This window comes from Nomascus leucogenys, chromosome 6, assembly GCF_006542625.1.
Source record: "Nomascus leucogenys isolate Asia chromosome 6, Asia_NLE_v1, whole genome shotgun sequence".
In the NCBI taxonomy this organism is placed as follows: Eukaryota; Metazoa; Chordata; class Mammalia; order Primates; family Hylobatidae; genus Nomascus; species Nomascus leucogenys.
Window position 1 is genome coordinate 69,603,580 of NC_044386.1, and position 16,413 is coordinate 69,619,992.

At 44.2% G+C, this 16,413-nt stretch overlaps 1 protein-coding gene across 5 annotated transcripts in view; it reads right to left on the reverse strand.

The window, feature by feature from the left end:
* OTUD7A (OTU deubiquitinase 7A) overlaps positions 1–16,413 on the reverse strand; it is a 385,873-nt gene that overhangs the window by 153,336 nt on the left and 216,124 nt on the right. For all 5 annotated transcript variants that reach the window (XM_030814379.1, XM_030814377.1, XM_030814378.1 and 2 more), the window contains 2 exons: positions 13,284–13,378; positions 11,400–11,554 (listed from right to left, as the gene is read on the reverse strand). In XM_030814379.1, coding sequence (XP_030670239.1) covers positions 11,400–11,550 — 151 coding nt within the window. In that variant the 5' untranslated portion in view covers positions 11,551–11,554; positions 13,284–13,378. The remainder of the gene's footprint in view (positions 1–11,399; positions 11,555–13,283; positions 13,379–16,413) is intronic.

Below are 16,413 nucleotides of genomic sequence, written 5' to 3' on the forward strand. Positions count from 1 at the left end.
GAGACCAGCTAGGCAGATAGTTAGGGCAGAGAGTCCTCCGCAGAACTTCCCTTCTACCAAAAAGCAGCCCAGGAAATCACTCCTCTTCTAACGGAAAGCAGCCTGGAAGATCGGGCTGCAAACATAGATAAGGAAGCTGGAGCTTGCATGGGGGGATGCTTGTAGCTGCACAGACAGAAAGGGGTACCTGGGGCCAGGTGTGTCCACCATGGAGGCTCCACCTCCCCCTTTGAAGCACATACACAGTAGGAAAGCAACGTGGAGTAGCTCAGGCAAAAGACCTGCCTGCGTAATAAAAGGGTGGGGTGGGGGATGCCAGAGATTCATGCTCTATGCAGATGGCACACCTGGGGTTTTTCATGCCCTATGTATATAAGATACCACCTCCCCACTAGCTAGCTTATAAAAACCCTTGCATTTCACTGCTGAATGGCAATGCTTTTGGGGACCCCTCTCCGCTGCAGAGAGCTGTTATCTTTCTTTTGCCTAATAAACTTCTGCTTCTGCTCTAACCTCACCCTTGGTGTGGCTGTGTCCTTGACTTCCTTGGCTGTGAGATCAAGAACTTTGGGTCAGGCAATGAGGCCATTTCACTTTGATCCTTGTGGATCTTGCTTCTTGCTTTTAAGGTTCATTAGGTATGATCAGAGTGATTTATTTACTTTTATTTTTTTAAAGTCAGGGTCTTAGTGTTGCCTAGGCTGGAGTCAGTGGTGCAATCATAGCTCACCATAACCTCGAATTCTTGGGCTCAAGTGATCTCCTCAACTCAGCCTCCTGAGTAGCCAGGACCACAGGCATATGCTACCATGCCCAGCTAATTTTTAGAAGATTTTTGTAGAGACAGAGGTCTCGCTAAGTTGTTCAAGCTGGTCTTGAACTCTTGTCCTCAAGCGATCCTCCTGGCTTGGCCTCCCAAAGTGTTGGGATTACAGGTATGAGCTACTGTGTCTAGCCCTAGATAAGTTTTTATTACAGGGCTAATTATTCCCAATTACTGAGGCACGATCCTTCTAGGTATTACATTCAGTGCTTGTCCGACCTGGCTGGTGAGCACAGGCACTTTCCAGGGCTCTGTATCAGCCCCAGACACTGTTTCCTCTAATCCTCTTAGGTGGTTCTCTCCCCAGCTGCACATAGCTTCCTCACACACAGGTACTGATCAGCACTGGCTGAGTGGCAGAGGCAAACCCTCTGTGAATCGCTGCAGTTCTCTCTGTGTAGCTGTCTCCGCTCTCAGGCTCTGACCTGTGGACTCCAGCCTCCTGGACTCCTGGGACTCTAAGCTCTGTCTCCTTCCACTGTGGAGTCGGGCAAGCTTCCTTCTAGGTTCCTCCTCCCCGTACCACGGATTAGAAACTTTTTCAAGGCAGTGAGCAGGGCAATTACAGGACTAACCTTGTTTGTTTCCAATCTCTTGGGGACTACTGTCCTTCACTATCTAATGTTCAGTGTCTTGTTTATCATATTTATCTTTTTCTTTTTCAGGCAGGAGGGCACACCCACATTCTAATACTTCACCTTGGCTGGAAGTGGAGGTTTCCTGGTGCTGTCTGTTCTAAAACTTTTTATTATGGAAACAATCATACATCACTTATAATAAACCTGTTCGCATCTACCATTCAGGTTTAATCAAAATCAACTCATGGATAATATTGTTTCATCTCCTCTCCCACCCATTTGCCTGTCCCCAGAAAACCCCTGCATGATATTACTTCATCCATCCACGTCAGTATGCATCTTATTTTTCTTAGCACTATCACAATAAAAATATCATATCTAAAAGTAGTTATTCTTTAATATCATCAAATATCCAGTAAATGTTAAGTGCTCACATTTCCCAGATTATCTTACAATTTTTCTTTTTTTGGTTTGTTGGAATCAGTATTCAAATAATGTCCATACATTATCACTGTTTGACAGATCTCTTAAGCCTTTTTTAATCTGCAGCACAGGTTGGCAAACTACTGCCCATAGGCTGGCTGGCTGCCTGTTTTATAAATAAAAGTTTTGTTAGAACACAGCTGCCTATAGATTGCTTTAGGCAGGAAGGACCTTGAAGGCAGGGCCTACTCTTCTTTCTTCCTAGATCTCCCACACGCAGCCCAGAGGCCCTCATTGCCTGCTTGGAGATTGGAAACATGAAGGTTTGGCTTAAGTGGGAGTTCTTAATATGTAGCAGCCTCCTCTTTCCTGCCTCATCAAAGAAAATAGTTTAAACTGATTTCAGTTTGCACAGCTAATTTTTTATCTTAAAAAGTGTTTAACGACATGACTGAATCTGAGGGCTTCTGGTTGTTTTTTTGCTCCTTCCCTCTTCAGCTTGATTCAGTTACGCCCACATTACTGAGTGCCCACTCAGGACAGCTCATCCACAGGGCTGGGGCTCTCAGCCATGTGAAAGGGAATGGCATGGAATTCCTGGACCTCAGGGAGCCCTGGAGTGGTGGGCACATAAGTGAAGCAAAGTGGAAGGACACAAAGTGGTGGGGGGCACGGGGGAATGGGGAGGCTTTATCCATGCACAGACACCAAGAAAGACGCTGGGATGAATATGGCTGGCTTTCCAGAGAGGAAGTGTCTTTCTTTGTCTCTTTCTCTCTCTCTTCCTTTCCTTTCCCTTTCTTTCCTTCTTTCTCTTTCTTGTTTTTTTTTTTTTTTTGAGACAGAGTCTCACTCTGTTGCCCAGGCTGGAGTACAATGGCGTGATCTCGGCTCACTGCAACCTCTGCCTCGTGGGTTCAAGCAATTCTCCTGCCTCAGCCTCTTGAGTAGCTGGGATTACAGGTATGCACCACCACACCTGGCTAATTTTTATATTTTTAGTAGAGACAGGGTTTCACCATGTTGGTCAGGCTGGTCTCGAACTCCTGACCTTGTGATCTGCCCGCCTCGGCCTCCCAAAGTGCTGGGATTACAGGCGTGAGCCACCACGCCTGGCCAAAGTGTTTAATTTCAAGCAGCCACAATGGCACAGACTTTTGAGTAAAACCAACAAAATAGGCCAGTGATGGTACCTGGGGGTTACAAGCTTCCCCAATAGGAAGGAAATGAAGGAAATAAGATCTACTTAATTGATCAGCGTGACACAAGGAAACTCACCGCAAATGGTCTTAATGGGTCTGTTTAAGAGTATTTACATACACTCATCTCTCTAAAGGAAGACTGTGTCTTCCTGAATGGGGCCAGGCGAGAGGAAGTATCTTAGAATTCTGATCTGGAGATGTTTATTTATTTTTTTTTTTGCCATTTTTTCCCCCAATATGTCTGGTCTAACGGCAAAGCTCTCCCTAGTGGGAACAGGACACTTGGAAGGGCAGCCAACGGTTTCCTTTCAGTATTTCTAGACCCACTGACAAGACAGTCCCAGCCCCGGCCAAGGGCCATCACACCTTGTGGTCAAGTATTAACTCCTGCTTAGGATTCATGGTCCATAGACCACCTTTTTGTTTCCATTCAAGGGTGTGGGATTTACCCATGGCAGTCCTCTAATCGCACACACTTGAAAACGTCAGAGCTGTGAATTCTATTAAATCAGTGGCATGTGCTCAAGACTGGGCAAATCCAGCTTGATAAGCATGTGATGAATTATAAAACAAGGCACAACCAAATACACACTGCGGCAGAAGTCCACAAAGTTCCACAGGACGGCAAGGAATGATCAGTGAATCCTTCCCTCTTCATAGAAACTTCTTCCTCCAGACATCCGCGTGGCTTGCTTTCTCACCTCCTCAAATCTTTGCTCAGATCCCATCTTTTTTTCAGTGAAGCCTTCCCTGACCACCGTAATTTAAAACTGTACACATTCATACCTGCTTCCTTCTCCCCGACTTAGTTATCTCCACAGCACTAATGGCTAACACACTATATAACTTATTTCCATCTGTCTCCATGTGGGCAATTTCTGTCTGGCTACTCATCACTGCACCTCAGCAGCTATTAATAGATCACTCTACTGAGGGACTCATATGTGCTGGGTGTTGGGCAAACAGTGAACAAAACCTTGTATGGTCCTTGCTGTCTGCGAGTTCATGATCCATCTTGGAGGGAGAGCTGAATTTCAACAGGGAGGCCGTGTGTGCAGGGGGAGGAGCAGCAGGAGCAATAGGTGGAGGCAGAAGCACAGAGGTGGGTGTCAAGTCAGGGAAAGGGATGGTGAAGAGATGCCTCAGGTAATGAGGGGAGGGATGGAATAGGACTAGATGCTGAAGGGCTGGAGTCAGGTGGAGAAGTTTATTTTGCAGGTAATGGGGACGGGATATGAAAAATTGGAGGAAATGGAGTTACGTGACTTGAATTTGTTTTGGAGAACCACTTCAGGGACATGCAAGGGGCAGATATGAAGATGAGATGGAGCAGAGACCCCTCTTAGGGGCCTGCCGGGCACCTGCCCCAAGCATGGAAATAAAAGAAAATCTTGAGTTCCTTCAAAGGCATTTCCAGGCACCTAGCCAGCCCTGGGAAGTAAATGAGCAACTGAAGCAAGAAGGGAAGAATAACTTAAAACAATAGCCAGGGAAGTTTAAGGTCACAGAATAGACCAAAGTTCCCATAGAGACTAAAGATAACATTTTAACACAAGTCCTTGAGTTGATTTCCAGAAACCAGGACACCAACAAATGAAAAGTGCTATCTGCTGGCATGCAGACCTCAGACAGGGGAAACTGAGGACTGAGCTTGGACCACCACTTTGTTCTAAATTTCTTCCTGAGGGGCCTGGAGGAGGTCATGCCCAGAGACCAGAGCTAACATTCTTTTCTGCTGATCACAAATTTGCAGACAAAGCTTCGTCTCCTTAACCCATTATAAATCAGAAAATCTTCAAATCTACCTATGACCTGTGCCCTCCACCCCACATCTGGTTCAAGATGTCCTGCCTTTTTAGGTCAAACCAATGTACAGCCTCCGTGTATTGATTTATATCTTTGCCTGTAACTTCTGCCCCCTGCCTTTATTTTATTATTATTATGTTTTCAAGGTGGAGTCTCGCTCTGTCGCCAGGCTGGAGTGTAATGATGCGATCTCAGCTCACTACAACCTCTGCCTCCTGGCTTTAAGCGATTCTCCTGCCTCAGCCTTCTGAGTAGCTGGGATTACAGGTGTATGCCACCACACCCAGCTAATTTTTGTATTTGTAGGAGAGAGAGGGTTTCACCGTGTTAGCCAGGCTGGTCTCGAACTCCTGACCTCAGGTGATCCACCAGCCTAGGCCTCCCAAAGTGCTAGGATTACAGGCATGAGCCACCACGCCCAGCCTCTTCCTGCCTGTAAAAACACTTACCTATATGGCACTGGGGGATTCAGGGCTTAAACATGAGCTGCCCAATTCTCCTGGCTTCCTGCCCTGCAATAAATGTCTCACTTTCTCTTACTGCAATCTTGACGTCAGTTTTTGGCTTTGCTGCGCCAGAGAGCCAGACCCAACTTTAATCTGGTAACACAGGAAGCAGATGAACAGGCAAAGCCACCCTCTTGCGTGTGGAGGCAGGTCAGTGTTCACTTGCCTTAGTTTACCAAGGTTGTGATCAGCCTCTGCTCCTCCTTTCTCTTATTGGCCTCCCTCTGCTGTACTGTGATTCCCATCATTGCAGCGTTTTTTAACTTTTTATTTTGAAATAAATATACAAGAAGTTACAAATGAGGACCATGTACCTTTCACTCAGCTTCTGCCACCATAAGGATTTATTTCCCTTTAGACATCTCCCCTCTAAATTCCTACATTATTGACATCCTCCCAGTACAGATCTTTCTGAGGACTTACAACAAAAATATTTCATTCTTTGAAACACTGGCTTTAGAGAAATCTTCACCCAAATAACTTTGACACCTTAAATAATCCACCATACACAATGGAACCACAGTCCTCTTACCTGTGAAAGCCAAGGGCAGGACCCAGCAGTGGGTGAAGTGAGTGAGCACTCACCACTGGCACCCTCTGTCCCACTGGATGCAGCCGGGACCCCTGGACAGCATGCAGGCAGCAGCGACTGGGCTCAGGAAGGTGGATCACAGTTGGAGGTGCCGATGCAGAAAGGAGACCACAATCGGAAGCGCCACAGAGCTGAAGGTGAGCGAGACACTTCCCTACCTCCAGTCTCCCCAGTGTGGAGTCAATGCAGCTCCTAACCCAGAGTGGGCACTAATTCCAGGAAAAGCCCAGCAACTCGGGTACAGAAGCAGGAAAGGGGTCTCTACCATTCTGAGAAAGTCTGGAAATCTCTAATTTATCCTTTTTTTTTCTTTTTCTTCTAAAATTTTTTCTTCTCTGTGCCCCAGACCTCAAGAAATGTTGTGGCCTTAGTGAGAAATGGCAGATAATTAAAGTCATCAGGCCAGGCAAACTTCCTTTCCAACCAGAGAGTCTGAGGTCCCCAGAGGGTGGGGAAAACCTTCATGCTTTTTCTCTCTGGCTTCTCGCTGCTTAGCTCTGACGTGGTTCAGTCAAGTGCACCAGAGAGTAGGGTAAACCAAGCCTCAACCACCCAAGCTGGCTGGAGGGCTGAAAAGGTAGAGCCCAGGGACCCAGACACTACTGGGCAGGTTACAATGAGGAAGGGCTTCGGGAGAGCAACCCCTGAAAGTTGCTCATGAACTCTTGGGCTTACCCTTGAGCTCTACACGTATGGATCTGACCCTACACGGTGACACAGACTTTTGAGTGCGGAAATATGGGATAGACTACCACCAGAGTCCCAGGCTGGCCACTAGGTGGCGCTTGTGTGAGATAGAGCCACATCTCAAAGACTTTCACAGCAACCACAATCCACACAAGTCTTGCAGGAACTTAGAATTTGTGGTCTGAACCCATTTGGGGTGATTATCTTCTAAAATAAAGTTAATAATATTCGCTGTAAGATTTTAACAATAACCAGAATCTCAAAACATAGTATTTAAAATGTCTAGGATACAATTCAGCATACTGAAAGCATACTCAGCATACAAAAAGCCAACAGCTACTCTGAGATGAAACAGATACTGGAATTATTTGACAAAGATTTTCAAGCAGTTGTTAAAAATATTGTACAAGTAAAGGAGGGTACTGTTAAAAAATACAGAAAGTTTTGCAAAGAAATAGAAGATATGAAGAAGAACTAAGTGGAAATATTAGAAATGAAAAAAATCAACTACGAAAATAGAAAACACACTGGATGGGCTCACTAATGGAATGAAGATGATGGAGGAAGTAGTCAGTCAGTTTATAAATAAATTAATAGAAATGACTGAATCTGAACAACAGACAAAGTTTGAACAACTTGAACATAACCATAGAGACCTTAGGTAATAACAAAAGGGCCGAGCTTCCTATTATCTGAGTCCCAGAAGGAAAGAAAAAAATGGCAGAACATAGAAACATGGAAAGAAATAGCTGAAAGTCTGGCTTACCACTAGAAGGCAATCAGTTTAATCTAGAATAGCAACAGTTTAAAGCAAAAAACGCACTTGATCTTCATTATAAAAATTCAATATCTATTTATTATAAAACTCTCAGCAAACTTGGAATAGAAAGAAATTTTCTTCACCTGATAAAGACCATCTACTAAAACCTATAACCAACATTCTACTTAATGGTGAAATACTGCTTTTTCTCAGAGATAAGAACAACACAAGGATCTTCTTTTTTAACACCGCTATTTAACCTTTTGAATAGTCCTCGTCAGTGAAATAAGACAAGAAAACCTGAAAGGCCTAGAGACTGGAAAGGAAGAAATAAAACTGTCCTTCCTCAGAGACAACATGATCACCTATGTAGAAAATCCCAAGGAACACACAAACACACACACACACACACACACGCACACACACACACAGCCCTCCTAGAACTGAGTTCAGCTTTAGCAAGATTGCAGGATACAAGAACACACAAAAATCAATTATATTTCTGTGTATTACCAATGAACAAGTAGAAACTGAAATAAAAAATACCATGTACAATAGCTTACAACCCCGCCCCCCAATACACATATAGCAAAACATGTATAGGATCTATATGCCAAAAACCATAAAATGTTGATGAAAGAACTGAATGGAGGCCCAAGCAAATGGAAATTATGGCACTCCTTCATGGACTGAAAGACATAACATAGGATTGAGTTGTAGATTTACTAAAATTGTAGTCAAAATCTCAGCAAAACAGTTTAGACAGAGGTAAGCAGATCCTAAAGTTCACATGGAAAGGCAAAAAAAAAAAAAAAAGAATAGCTGAAACACTTTAGAAAAAGAAGAATAAATTTAGAAAAATCACACTATCCGATTTTAAGACTCATTACAAGGCTATAGAAATCAATATGGCACAGTGTTGATAAAAGAACAGACATAATGATCAATGGAACAGAACCACTGTCCAGAAATATATTCCTTACAAATACCCTCAGTTGGCTTTTTGTCAAATTGCAAAAGCAATTCAATTTCCATGAAAGAAGGAGGATATTTTCAATAAATGATGTTGAAACAACTGGATATCCATATGCATAAAACTGAATCTGGACCTAAATCTCACATATTATACAAAAATCATCTCAAATGGATCGTAGATCTAAATGTAAAACATGAAAGTATAAAACTTTTAAAAGACCAACTACAAGAAAATCTTCATGACCTGGAGTTATGCAAAATTTCTCAGACACGTCACTCAAAGCATGATCCATACCAGAAAAAAGTCAGCTGGACTGCATCAGAATTTAAAACTGTGCTCTGTAAAAGGCCCTGTTAAGAGACTGAAAAGTCAAGCACAGATTGGGAGAAGATATTCACAAATCACATATCTGAACAAAGGATTTATACTCAAAATATGTAAAGAACTCTTAAAACTCAAGTAAACAACTCAATTTAGACATAGGCAAAAAGCCTGAACAGACATTTCACGAAAGAGAATAAAAAGATGGAAAATAAATAGCATGAAAATTTTCAACGTCATTAGTTATTAGGAAAATGAAAATTAAAACCATGAAGAAATACCATCACACAGCTATCAAATGGTTAACATGAAAAAACAAAAAAGGAAGAAATACCAAGTGCTGACAAGGATGTGGGGCAGCTGGAGCTCTCAGACACTGCTGGTAGGAATGCAAAATGGTGCAGCACTCTGGAAAACAGGTTGGCAGTTTCTTACAAGGTTAACAACATGTATTTAGCCTAGAAAAATTAAAACTAGGCCAGGCACGGTGGCTCACACCTATAATCCCAGCACTTTGGGGGGCTGAGGCGGGCGGATCACGAGGTCAGGAGTTCAAGACCAGCCTGGCCAATATGGCGAAATCCCGTCTCTACTAAAAATACAAAAATTAGCTGGGCATGGTGGTGCGTGGCTGTAATCCCAGTTACTCAGGAGGCTGAGGCAGGAAAAATGCTTGAACTGGGACCCAGGAGGCAGAGGCTGCAATGAGCTGAGATGGCGCCACTGCACTCCAGCCTGGGCTAGAGTGAGATTCTGTCTCACCAAAAAAAAAAAACAAAAAAACAAACAAACAAAAAACACAAAGAAAAATTAAAACTATATTCACAAAATCCTGTTCTTAAATGTTTCTAGAAGCTCTAGTCGTAACTGCCAAAAATGGAAAACAACTGAAATGCCCCTGGACAGATGAGTGGATAAATTGTGGTGTACCTGCAGAATGGAATACTACTCAGCAACAAAAAGGAACCGGCTACTGACACATGACTTGATGAGTCTCAAAATGATCTCCCTGCATGAAAAGGAGCCAGTTTCAAAAGATTAGGCTCTGTAGGACATTTATCTGACATTCTTGCAAAGAGACAAAACTAGTGATAGAAAACAGGGCACTGATTGCCAGTGGTTGGGGTAGGGGAGGGTTTGATTATAAAAGACATCAGGACAGAGAATCTGGAGGGGATGAAGTGCTTCTGTGTCCTGCATGTGGTAGTAATAACACAAATCCATACATGTGTTAAAGTTCATAGAACTAGACATAAAAAACTCAATTTTTCTGTATCTTAATGTGAAAAATATAAGTAAAAAAATAAAGAGATGACAACTCTTGCTTCCTATTTAAGGCTGTCTAGACATTAATACTGATGTTAGTACTAATTACAATAATGGCCACCACAAGCATGGTCTTCTATACTTTTTTGAGCATCTGCTACATGCTGCTTCTTTACCACACATTTTATATCACAACTTCTAATATTCACAGTCACCTTGTAAGGTGGGTTAAACTCAACGTAGAAAAAATATGAGGGTAAGGGAAGTAAAATAATTTGTCCTATATCTCATAGTTGATAAGTGGCTGAATCTGAACTCGAACTCAGATTTCACTGCCGACCTTATGCCAAGCCTGCTTCTCCACTCTGCTACCCACTTAACGAAAATAATGGAAACTGACAGGGAGACATTATATAATATAAATAGCAGGAAGGGAGAATCATATTTTGATTTCCATACATCGCAAAAACTCTCAGAATATTTTATTCTAAACTTGGAGTTGGTTTGAAATTCTAATAGGTTGGGGAAAATTTAAAAACTATGCTTTTGCCATCGCCATTTTTTGATAATCCTCCAGTAGGTGGTTCTTAATTTTCAATTTGATTGAACAGTTCTCTCCACTTCTGCAAATGTACAATAATTCTTATTTTCCCTAAGTGACTTAAAGAATCAGTGTGACTTACAATTCTTGACCAAGTGTTTACTAACTCCACAAATTGCAGTTTATACATTTGAAGTAAAGAGTAAACATTACAAAGTTCTCTCCTCTCACACAGCTGACTGTCCTGAGAAGTTGTAACTGGTCCTTCCCACCTTCACATACCACTGCCACCATCGAAAAAAAAAAAGGTAAATCCATTTTAGAGACACAGAAACTAAACTTTCATTTTAGTTCACTATGGTTATGGCTGAATACATATCTGAAAACATTATACATACGGAGGATGCACATTTCTCACGCAGCAAATGGTATCTACGTGAAAAGCTGGAGGATGAAGGCTGTCTTCTTGCTTGTGAATTACTCCCAGTGACTTTCCTGGAGAGTAGGCGCTTTTTCCACCAAAAACCCTGGCCTAGAGTATTTCCGTCTCCGCTAACACAGAGATATGAAACTAAGGCCTCCCATAAAAGTATTTTCTTGAATGTTTTATAATTTCTGCCCCATTGAATATATTTTCTTAAATATAATAATTAGTGATAAAATTTTGACTCAACATCGGTAAGATGTAACGCAAAGCCCACCTAGTGCTTCATGCTATTTTACTGTCAAGAGTTGTGTGATCTATTTCATAACCCAAATAAAAATAAGAATAACAAAAATAATTTCATCACCAACACTTTCACTTTTGAGAGTCCAAATACTGTCCAAGTACCACTGTTGTCAGGTATTGGAAATCTTCTTATTTGGAAGGTGGTTATGCCCAGAATGGTGGTGTGGGGGACAAGGAGGTGGGCTTACCTTCCAGCAGGTCTCTGGCCAGACCAGGTTCTGCCCCCGTGGACCGAACAAAGTCTGACAGGACTGCGTCCATATCAAGAGTCATAGGATCATGTAGAAGTGCTGCCCAACACTCAGCCGAGGTGGGGTTTGGAAGCACACTAGAAACCATCCATCTGCAGGAAAGAAGAGAAAGGGCATTTTACCACGTGATGGAAATGGAGCTGCGAGTGACAACTACATGCAGAGACCCGAGCGAGCGAACCCTCGACGGTGGAGCCATTTCCACCTGCTGTCATATTTTTTAGAATTGGTTTGGTCCAACTGCCTGATTCTTCATGCAAGACATTATATTATAGAATGTGAACTAAAATATCATCCCTCTGTACATGCCATGTGAGAGAAGGGGTATTATGAGCTGAATGTTTGTGTTCCCTCCCAAAATTCATATGTTGATACCTAATCTCCAAGGTGATGGAGAAAGACAGTGCCATCTATGAGGCAGGAAATGGGCCCTCACTAGACACCAAATCTGCTGGTTCCCTGATTTTCGACTTCCCAGCCTTTAGTACTGTGTGGAATACATTTCTGTTGTTCATAAGCCTCCCAAGCTATTGTATTTTGACATAGCAGCCCAGATAGACTAAGGCAAGGGGTCATCACTATCTCCAGTGCTCCTGAACTTACATTTTATTAATTCCAATAACTGATGAGGAAAAAAGACTATTTTAAAATTTCAAACACCTAAGTATACCTAGAAAAATTCAATTGGATTTGCTAGATTTCTAATCCTCTTCTAAATTGTATAGACTTGTAATACTTCCACGATGTGATGAATGTTACCCACTCTATTCCAATTATGCCTTTATCAGTGTGCCATCCTACCCCCTCAGCTCTCACCCCTTACTTGGCTATTAGGAAAGACTAATAGCCAAGGTTAATCCACAGCTGACTGAAATACCACACTTGCTGAAGATGGCTACTGAACTATCTACCATCTCTCTAAGAGCTGCCATCAATCCAACAACATTCTTAAGAATGTCAGATTTCCCAGGCAGCATGATCCCAGCCAGAGAAATAGAACAGATGTGCGGCAGCTTGACCCAGGCTGACTGTAGCAGCTGATTGCTGGGGAAAAGCAACTGTGACATTGCAAGTGAGAGTGACTTACAGTAGTGAATGGTGCTGGGGCCCCCAGTGGGTGCTCAATCTTTGCCAGTGGAGTGCAAATGCATCCTTGTGTTTGTGTAGATAAGAGGTCTGCAAGTTATAGACCATGGGCCACATGTGGTCTGCCACCCGTTTTTTTAAATGAAGTTTTATGGGAACACAGCCATACCCACTCATTTGCATAGCATCTGTGGCTGCTTTTGCACCTGGCTGAGTAGTTAAAACAGAGACCCTTAAGGCCCACAAAACTGAAAAGATGTATTTCCTGGAACTTTATGGAAAACAACTTGCAGACCCCATTACAGGCAATGGAAAAATTATGCTAGTAAGTATGTAATTAATTTTACATATTGTGGGGTGAGTTTGAATCCCATACTATTGATGACTGTCCTCTGTTCTTTCCTTCACAGTAACCCACTGGGATGGGTGACTGCTTGGTGGAGTAGGTCCTGTGTCGGTGGCCCATGCTTTAGAGCCAGGCACATGGCCTGATTTGACCCTGGCCCTGACCCTGTCCAGCTGTGACATGGGCTTCACCTCTCTGAGCCCTCCTGATTTTCTGTAGGAATGCAGGAAATGAGCTCACCTAACGTGCAAGACCCTGAGGACTGAGGGTCTCAGGCAGGGAGGTCTGTACCCTCAGGGACATTCACTGTGACCACCCCATCTTGCACGCAGCTCCTATTGGGTATAATTTTTAGTTGATGTGGCTAGAAAATAAGAAAATTATTTGACCTGATGTATATGGTACCAATTAGGAAATTGATTTCTTCCTTCTCTCCATGCGATGGGGCCTCGGCCGGGAGAGTCTCTTCTTTCGTCACTGCCACCTGTGGGACAGATCAGAGAACAAGAGCATGTGATCTCCTCACCCTCAGACTGAGGCCGAAGGCTTGGCTTTTTGTCACAGGAGGCTGGATCTTGGCCTTGGCCAATTGCCTGAGGCATGTACTCTGTCTTCTGGGGCCCTACAGGTCCCTGCTTGCCAGCTGACCACCATCTCCCATGCCCAGGCCTGGCCAGGGGCTGTCTCAGCTTTCCTCGTTTTAGTAAGCACATCTATTTCAGTGAGGATCACTTGCACAGCACAGAGCTGTTTTTTTCTTTTTCTTTTTTTTCTTTTTTTTTTTTGAGACAGTCTTGCTCTGTCGCCCAGGCTGGAATGCAGTGGCACGATCTTGGCTCACTGGAAGCTCCGCCTCCTGGGTTCATGCCATTCTCCTGCCTCAGCCTCCCAAGTAGCTGGGACTACAGGTGCCCGCCACCATGCCCAGCTAATTTTTTTTTTTTTTGTATTTTTAGGAGAGACAGGGTTTTACCATGTTAGCCAGGATGGTCTCCATCTCCTGACCTTGTGATCCACTCACCTCAGCCTCCCAGAATGCTGGAATTACAGGCATGAGCCACCGCACCCGGCTTTCCAGATGTATTTCTTAAACCTCACACTGCCACCATCACCACATCCTCATATTCATGTCCCATGATGATATGAGAGGGGCTGGGCTGAGGGGGACACTTGACCCCAGCCACCTGGGCCATCCTCACCCACTGCCCTGTGCCATCCTCCCAAGCATGCACTGTGCCTCTCAACCTGCCTTGTGTGGTCTAAAGCACTCACTCAGCCGCTTTGAACAGCATGAGGCTCTGGGTGGCGGTGCCCTGGCCCTGCATTCCTGCTCTCCTCTGTGCATCCTAGCCCTTGGACAGAACATCTCTGAAGGTCTCACCAGCCACCCCGGAGAGAGTAATGTGTCCCATCAATGCATGGTGACTTTGCCTTTGGAGAGGCAGTGCCATGTGGGGACAGAGGGTTGGCCCTGGAATCAGTCCCTTGGGGCCAAAATGGTTCCACCACTTTGTGTGACCTTGGGCATGTTATATCACCTCTCTGTGCCTCAGTTTCCTCATCAATACAATTATAATAATAATCGTATCTCACAGTTATTATGAAATTTTAAGGAATTCATGCACAAAATGTACTGTCCCATAGTACATGCTCAACAGACATTAATTATGAGCCAGTGAATGAACTCTCAACAGGGACCCTGAGACCACCCTTGCCTTCCCAGGTCTCCACTGAGCAAGAAAACTGCTGCCACCAGCTTGCTGAAGGCAGGAATAAGGGGCCTACCTCTAGTGCCTTGGCTTGGAATCACAGAGGGTTAAACTGGTGGGGGCCCTGCCTTCAATTCCGTCTTCTTTCCTGTATCCGAGGTTGCAGTGTTCATTGATCACTTAAGCAACCTTCACGGAGGTGCTAATCTGTTCAGGCCATGACTGCAGGGACTGTGTGGGAACTATGAGCCCCCTGAGCCTCCCCAGGATCTCCCCAGTAAGCAGAAAGAGACACACACACACACACACACACACACACACACACACACACACACACACACAGGTCTCAGAGACCAACTGCTGGATTTGGAAGACACTCAGTGGAAGAACTGGTCCAACCAGAGAGAGTAAAATTGCAAGACAGAGGTGCAGCAGGATAAAGACCCAAACTACCTCAGGATCCATTTTTCATTAACTTCTGTTTTGGCCAGGTGCAGTGGCTTACACCTGTAATCCCAGCACTTTGGGAGGCCAAGGCTGGTAGATCACCTGAGGTCTGGAGTTCGAGGGCAGGTTGGCCAACACGGTGAAACCCCGTCTCTACTAATAATACAAAAAAAAAAAAAAAAAAAAAGAAAAGCCAGGTGTGGTGGCAGGTACCTATAATCCCAGCTACTTGGGAGGGTGAGGCAGGAGAATTGTTTGAACCCAAGACTCGGAGGCTACAGTGAGCCGAGATCGCGCCATTGCACTCCAGCCTGGGCAACAAGAGCGAAATTCCATCTCCAATGAATAAATAAATAAATAAATAAAATAAACTTCTGTTTCAATGAAGCTCAAATAAAACATTGCTGCATTATATTTGTCTGTAGATATTATAACTGGACCCTGAAGGCAATAAAACGGGTGGATGGAGAATGAGACTGGGAGATGACCGTAGAAGCTTGTGGTCTGATCCCTGGGGACAGGTACAGGAAGAGTGAGTGCCTGGAGGTTACTCTTCACTCTCAGGGCAGCGAACAGGGTAGTGAATGCTTTTAACATCTCTCTCAACAGAGGGCCAGCTGCCTGAGAGCTGGGATCTACCTCATCCTCCTTTCTATCCTCCTGCTTACAGTGCCTGGCACACAGCAGGGCCAACTCTAAGGTGAGGCGAGGAGGCACCTGCTACTGCTGCAGAATCTAAGGGGGGTGCAAAAACACTCAGGAATCAACATAAACAACATTTTAGTGCTATATTTGCAAAAATAAAAGTTAGTGCAAAAATATCTTTGATGAACAAAATATTAGCCTTTTAAGTGAAGGCAAGGTTGGCATGACTATTTTTCCTTTGCCCCGGGCTCTGCAGGGCTGCCGGGCCCTGGCATGAGCTCAAAGCTGCTGCCTGGGAGGCAGGTGGTTGGGTGGCAGCCGAGTGAACACCCATCAAAGCCAGAGAGACTGATCTTAGAGAGGGCCAGCGAGGGCCACGGGCAGGGGCACACAAGTGAGTGGGGAGCGGGAGCTCGCCCTCATCAGATCTGTTTGATGATACAGCACACTGAACACAGGGATAAGAGAACAGAGGGGTGGATGAACAGATCTGGGGTCGAGCACAGGCTTGGGAGCTGATGGCCTGGCTGGGTACAAAGCCCCTGCAACCCTGGAAAGGCCACTTCACTTCCTGAAGCCTTGGTTGTCACATCTGAGCAATGAGGGTGAGAACAACCCTGCCTCTTAGAATTGCAGTAAGGATACAGTGAGATGACACTGAAAGAACGTGCACTATTACTATTATTATCATTGACATAGATTAAAACAATAGGCAAAT